Source organism: Mustela erminea, chromosome 16 (genome assembly GCF_009829155.1).
Source record: "Mustela erminea isolate mMusErm1 chromosome 16, mMusErm1.Pri, whole genome shotgun sequence".
Taxonomy (NCBI): Eukaryota; Metazoa; Chordata; class Mammalia; order Carnivora; family Mustelidae; genus Mustela; species Mustela erminea.
The window spans coordinates 44,486,836-44,493,281 of NC_045629.1; the positions used below are offsets into that span (position 1 = coordinate 44,486,836).

At 40.6% G+C, this 6,446-nt stretch overlaps 1 protein-coding gene across 1 annotated transcript; it reads left to right on the top strand.

Moving 5' to 3' along the window:
• Window positions 1–5,525: 5,525 nt before the first annotated feature.
• LOC116574953 (protein SET-like) lies at window positions 5,526–6,446 on the top strand (the record flags this gene model as incomplete). The annotated part of the gene is made up of 1 exon (XM_032316003.1): window positions 5,526–6,446. A coding segment is annotated over exon 1 (906 nt), but the record flags the coding sequence as incomplete, so codon positions are not given.

Here is a 6,446-nt window from a genome sequence, read left to right on the forward strand (position 1 = left end):
CTTCTGAGAAGGGCCAGCATCACCTTTCCTTGGATAGGTAAGTGTATGGTACTTCTGGAGGCTTTATCTCTTCTCATTTCAATGCCAGCTCTGCCCATGTCTGTGTTCCCTCGATTGAACCAAACCAGTAGCTACCCCTGGACCATGTATAGCTCCACAGGGAGGGGTTTTATGTGCTGTTAGGATCCTTAGCCTCTTGGGAATGAGGACTGGTCTATTTACAGTAGTGTCCCAGGATGTAGCTTAGTGCCTGGCATACAGTAGCTGCTCAGTGAGTGTGGAAGAAATGAAGAAACAGGAGAAAAATTGAATACCCTTTTCAAAGCAATATCCATATAAAGCCCTGGGGCCTCCATTTTGGAGCAATATAGAAGATCAAAGACAGTGAGATTGAATAATGGCCCAGGAAACTTTATTCACAAGTTGGGGTATTGTGGTGTTGGATGTGGATGGGGCAGGGGTCCATGATTATCTGTACTGGAGTCTATTGCTGCTACTTATACATGGCACACCTATGTCAAAGATCTTCATCTGGGAGAGAGGCAGAAGTTGGAATGAACTAATGGCTGTCAGCCCATAGGTACAGCTTTCAGAACTAGAACTTAAGGATTGGTGTTACTTGTTATGTAGTAGGATTCTGTGAGTGGAAAGGGACCTTAGAAATAATTTAATTCAACCTCCTCTTTCTCTTCTGCTATCTTTTCCTCCCTGTCCCTCCTCTCCCCTCACCCCACAGAGATAGAAACCAAAGCCCAGAGAATTTAAGAGACTTGTTCAAACCATATAGTTGTTGGGCAGGAGACTCGAGAATGTATAGCTGATCTACTCATAAGGCAAGAGCTTATTCCATTTGTCCTCTGTGACCTTGTTCTGGGTAGCAGTTCTTAAACATTTTGGAGTCACCCTTTGATAATCTGTTAGCAGCTCTATAGTCATCTCACAAAATGTTTGTCTTCTGAATCATATGAAGTTCTACATATTCTAGGATCCCTGTAACTCTATATGTATTTCTTCCACTTTTGTTTATTTTCACCATTGGCATTGGGCAAATGATAGAAGTGCCTCTGGTGTTAAACTGAAACATAATTCTCACTCAGCATTTTAGGTTTAGCATCCTTTAAAGGTTATAGAACCAAAAGATATTTTTTTTCCCATTCTAGGGGGAATGGTTAAAAAAAAAAGTATAATTGCAAAATGAGGTGAAAAAAAGAAAAAAAATTACAAAGGACTAGAGGGGTTGAATCCCAGGGGAAAATCTTTTGAATGGAAGAGCTATCAGAATGTGGAGTCATTGCCCAAGGTAAGGGCATGTAGCGTTATTGCAATCACGCCTGGATGTGGTTGTTGCCCACAGACCTCGCGGAACAATGTCTGTCTGGCAAGGTGCAAGCATAAGATGACTTAATAAATCTTTTCCATTTTTCATTTCTGTGATTCTGTGAAATGAAAACATTAGTCATACATCTCCTAAAAGCAGGCCACTTCAGAGCTGGCTTGATTACAAAGATCAGACTTAGAGTTAATGTCCATATCTGGGGTTTGGAAGTTTCAAACTGGTGTTCATAGGAGGACAAGTAGGAGGGACTTTGTACAATCAATTGTTTTTTACACCGTTGCTTTTCAGCACTAAGCACTTAAGAGGGCGTGAGAAGACAACAAAACCATTTAGGTCAAATATGCACTCTCTCATTGAGAGCCATCTGACATCCTGTAGTACCATGTGATGCTGGAACAATTAGTGTGCAGGAGACCTTTGCTGCTGTTCCCCTCTCATCACATTCTGCTTAAGCAACACCAGCATGAATTGGGATCCATCCAAGCTGGCTTCTGTGTTCTTTTGACATGTCCTCATCATTATTTAAGCATTTTCTTGCTTTCTGGTGTGACAAGGTCTTCTAGTTTCTCTACCCTGGTCCTTGAATCGTCTGTTTTTTGAAGGAAATCTGATTTTGCTGTGGAGAAGAGTAGTTAGAAGCCAAGCCCTGGGCACTAGGTGTGCTCACTGTTCTTGTGCTGTCCATGCCCCAAGGCCTTCTCAGTAGACAGAGCTAGGAAACACATATATATTTGTACCATTACATAAATAACAAACATAGATACATGTGTGTATATATGCATATACACATATAGGCTGCCCCAAGTAGATGTCTCCTGCTTTGTTTCTGACTCCTCAGGCCAGGTTGCCCTCCTGCATGGATGCTCTTCTCATATTCCTTGATCTGCCTTATTCTTCCTTTCTTTAATTATCTCTTTGTTTCTGGTTCTGGGGTCATTATGTCTTTTTAGTTTTTTTTTTTTTTTTTTTTTTTTTTTTAAATGTCAGTCACTATATTTTTCATTTCTAAGGTTCCAGATAAGGTTTTAGAATCACATATATCAGTTCTTCATTTTTATGTGTTTTGTCTTATAAACTTATGTTCACTTTAATGGCATCTTTATTTATCTTTCAGAATGTCCTAAGCATGCTTATTTTATATTTTGTGAAGTTCTTTTGTACAGTTTATTTCACCTGTAATAAATTTACGGAGACTTGTTTCAAGTTTGGTGGCTAAGTTTCTCAGTATTAGATTTCTTATTTTTACGATTTTCGTTTGAAGATTTAAATGGGAGCTTTGGTTGGTTTTTTTCCTCTTTCTTATTGTCCAGTTCTGTTTTGTTTTGTTGCTCTTCCATTTTTGCCTTTATTTCTGGGCTGCCACAACTTAAAATTGAGCTTTCATGATAAACTTAGTTCCTTGTCATGAAGCTCTGTCTCTTTGCCCCCATTTCCCTCAGCACAGTTTTGTATGAAGCTATAGCCCTCTATGTTAGGTAAGTATTTTTCTTTATTTTCTAGCTCCTTCCATAATCAAGAAAACCTCAGCCCCATGGCTTCGTGGAGAGAACCTGGCTCCATACCTACTTGTAAATGGAGCACCTTTAGTTGTTATTACCCTGTCTTACTCTGGCGGCCCTGGGCTCTCACTACTTCTGACTCCAGAAACCCAGCAGACCCATAGCTTCAACCCTGACTTTAGATTTTTTTATAGATATTGTAAGCCCATATATGTCTTATGATTTCATCCCTTTCTGTTTTCATCTATTTGGAAGAGAGGCGAAGCCACATCATGAAGCTATCTTTCCTGGGAAACTTATTTTTAAATGTATAATTCCCTGAACCATGGGCCTGGTGTAATGGGATTTCCCTATAACTTTTAGCCACATGGAACCTCTTAGTCATGCTCTTGACTTCTGGAAGGCAGGAATGTGCAGTCCTCCACTTAATATTCTTAGTATTGGAGGGTCTTCCTGTTGGAGGATCAAAGTGTACTCTTGGAGGATTGACTGCATTCGGAGTTCAGAAGATGGAGAAAATCAGTTCTCTTCCAGATTATTCCAGTCCATACTGAGTGCCTGCAGATGGGTTTAGGAAGTCCCTCTTTTCTGATCATTCTCTCCCTTCTTCTTCCTCATGATCCTTTCTGCATTTCCTAAGGTTTCCTCATCTCAGGTTTGTTTGTTTTTTCTCAGTGGGCCTGGGTGCTGGTGGAGCTGGTGATTGTGTGTGCTTTAGGTCTGCATAGAGAGGTGAGGTCATGCAGAAATGTGGCTGTTCCCAAATATTCTGAGAGCACAGCTCTGGTATATTATTTTGAGTGTCTGAGCCTCTTTTCCCTGCATTTCAAAGACCCTGTTCTATTATGCTTTGTGGCCAGGTTCCCTGGAAGAAGATGGTTTTGCTTCTAGTCCCAGAAAGGGGGTGCAAAGAAAAAGCAAATCCAATCCTGCCATACTTCCACAGAATTAAGTTGAACCCCATGAAATACCACAGAATATATACCTTTTGGAAATCTTCTGTTGCCCATTCTGTTTTTATATCCACAGACTGAATCTAAGCTATCTGTTAAAACTTCTAATCCACCCTACAAAATAGGATCAAAACAGGCAACTTTTTGAGCACTTTTGAGTAATAAACTGACAGGCACAAATAGGTAGAGTCCAATTAGAAGTGTATCTTAAACATTTAAAATGACTATGGTGGTGATTGAATCACCTGATCATTTTAAGATAGAAGACTTCAAGTTATATAAGAGCAGTTTTATTTCTCCAGTAATATCAGGGCATAATGTGGTAAGTACATGAGGTTAGTTTACTTTATTTGAAAAATAATTCATTTCAGTTTTTACAGTTCTCTTAAATAAAATCTGCAAAGGCTAGAAATTCTTCTTGTGTTTTTGCCTCATCAGGTTTTCTTCCTCTCAGAAGGGACAATTTGCTCAAGTTGTTAATCTCTGGAATCAGATAATTTAATGTCAGAATCCTCTCCCAATATTCAGATTTTATTCACTTTGCTTCTGATAAAGGGGAGCTGCTTTTGAGACAAGAGGGACAATGGTGGTGGAAGCAAAAGGCTGTCTGTCTACCCTCATTTCCCAGTCTCCAGAGTGAATCAAGTTTTATTAGAGAAATTGGTCTCTCTCTCCCAAGCATTTGGAGAGTTATATCATCAGAGACAAAGTTCTGGGGGATGTGCAGCAGATAAATGGACTTTTTGACCCATGACCCTGGTAATTGATCATCTGCTAGAAAGAACTGAGAAGGGAGGGCACCTGAGAGCAGGAGAGACCATCTTCTGACCAGGAATTCGTAAATTCAAAGGCCTCAGTGACCTGTTTGAAGACCTTGTCCTAGTTTGGGTCCTCCTAAAAATAGACCATATTATCATGACACATGGATGTTTTATAGTCCCATTTATCTGGGTATGACAATATTAATTGAACTGTCAAATTTCTGAGGATGGAGCTGCTTGGTCCAAATACTTGGAATTACAGAGAAAGAAATTCCCAGGGGGTCAAGGCAGCTGGACTCAATGTGGAATGCAAAGCTCCTAGGGGTAGCTGCCTGCCTGCCTTTATCTGGTCTGAAATTCCAGGGAGCTGCTGGATTCGTTCATGCCTGAATGATTATATTAAGAAGCCTGGATCTTGCAGAGGTGTCTCAGGCAAACATGTTGTGTGCACAGCTGGTTCTGTTACCTTAAAATACCAGTTAGCCTTGAATTAAGGCTTTGATGAAAGATGTCAGTGTTGATCTTGGGAAACTCTCTCCACATTAATTCAAGAGGTGTGTTAGCCAGAGTTTGGGGCACAGGTTGGAGATGTACTGAGAGGGGAAAGGGAAACGAGGCATTATTTTCCATGTTACCTGCCTCTAGATGGGGAAAGTGTCAGACCTTGCCACCTTCTGAAATTTGGGGTGGGAGTTGAAATACAGATTACCATTGATTTCAAAATGTTCAGTTCATTCAGTCATGAATCCAGCATTTTCTCCATGGGCATGTAGCAGTGGCAGCTCTATAAGATACAAGAAGGGAGTTAATTAACTCTTGGTTTTGTAAATAGCAACCTGGAATTCTAACTGCCCAGGATCCTCTGAAGAATAAATTCATTGAGTCAGTCCAGTTTTTGCAACTGTCATGAAACCACTTAAAAATTTTAGGTTTGAGCAATCAGAGCTTCCAGACGTGCCTCTCTCCGGGTTTCCTGGAGTTTCCTCGCAGCATGGCCCCCAAACGCCAGTCTTCGCTCCCGCCTCAAATGAAGAAACCGAGACAGCCCCCTGCCCCCAAGCCAGGGCAGACGTCAACATCCCAGCACTTGCATAGAGGAGAAAAAGAACAGCAAGAAGCAATTGAACATATTGATGAAGTACAAAATGAAATAGACAGACTTAATGAACAAGCCAGTGAGGAGATTTTGAAAGTAGAACAGAAATATAACAAACTCCGCCAACCATTTTTTCAGAAGAGGTCGGAATTGATCGCCAAAATCCCCAATTTTTGGGTAACAACATTTGTCAACCATCCACAAGTGTCTGCACTGCTTGGGGAGGAGGATGAAGAGGCGCTGCATTATTTGACAAGAGTTGAAGTGACAGAATTTGAAGATATTAAATCAGGTTACAGAATAGATTTTTATTTTGATGAAAACCCTTACTTCGAAAATAAAGTTCTCTCCAAAGAATTTCATCTGAATGAGAGTGGTGATCCATCTTCAAAGTCCACTGAAATCAAATGGAAATCTGGAAAGGATTTGACGAAACGTTCAAGTCAAACACAGAATAAAGCCAGCAGGAAGAGGCAGCATGAGGAACCAGAGAGCTTCTTCACCTGGTTGACTGACCATTCTGATGCAGGTGCAGATGGGTTAGGAGAGGTCATCAAAGATGATATTTGGCCAAATCCATTACAGTACTACTTGGTTCCCGATATGGATGGCGAAGAAGGGAAAGGAGAAGAGGATGATGATGATGATGATGATGATGAAGGATTGGAAGACATTGATGAAGAAGGAGATGAGGATGAAGGTGATGATGATGATGATGATGATGATGACGATGAAGAAGAAGAAGGATTGGAAGACATTGATGAAGAAGGAGATGAGGATGAAGGTGATGATGATGATGAT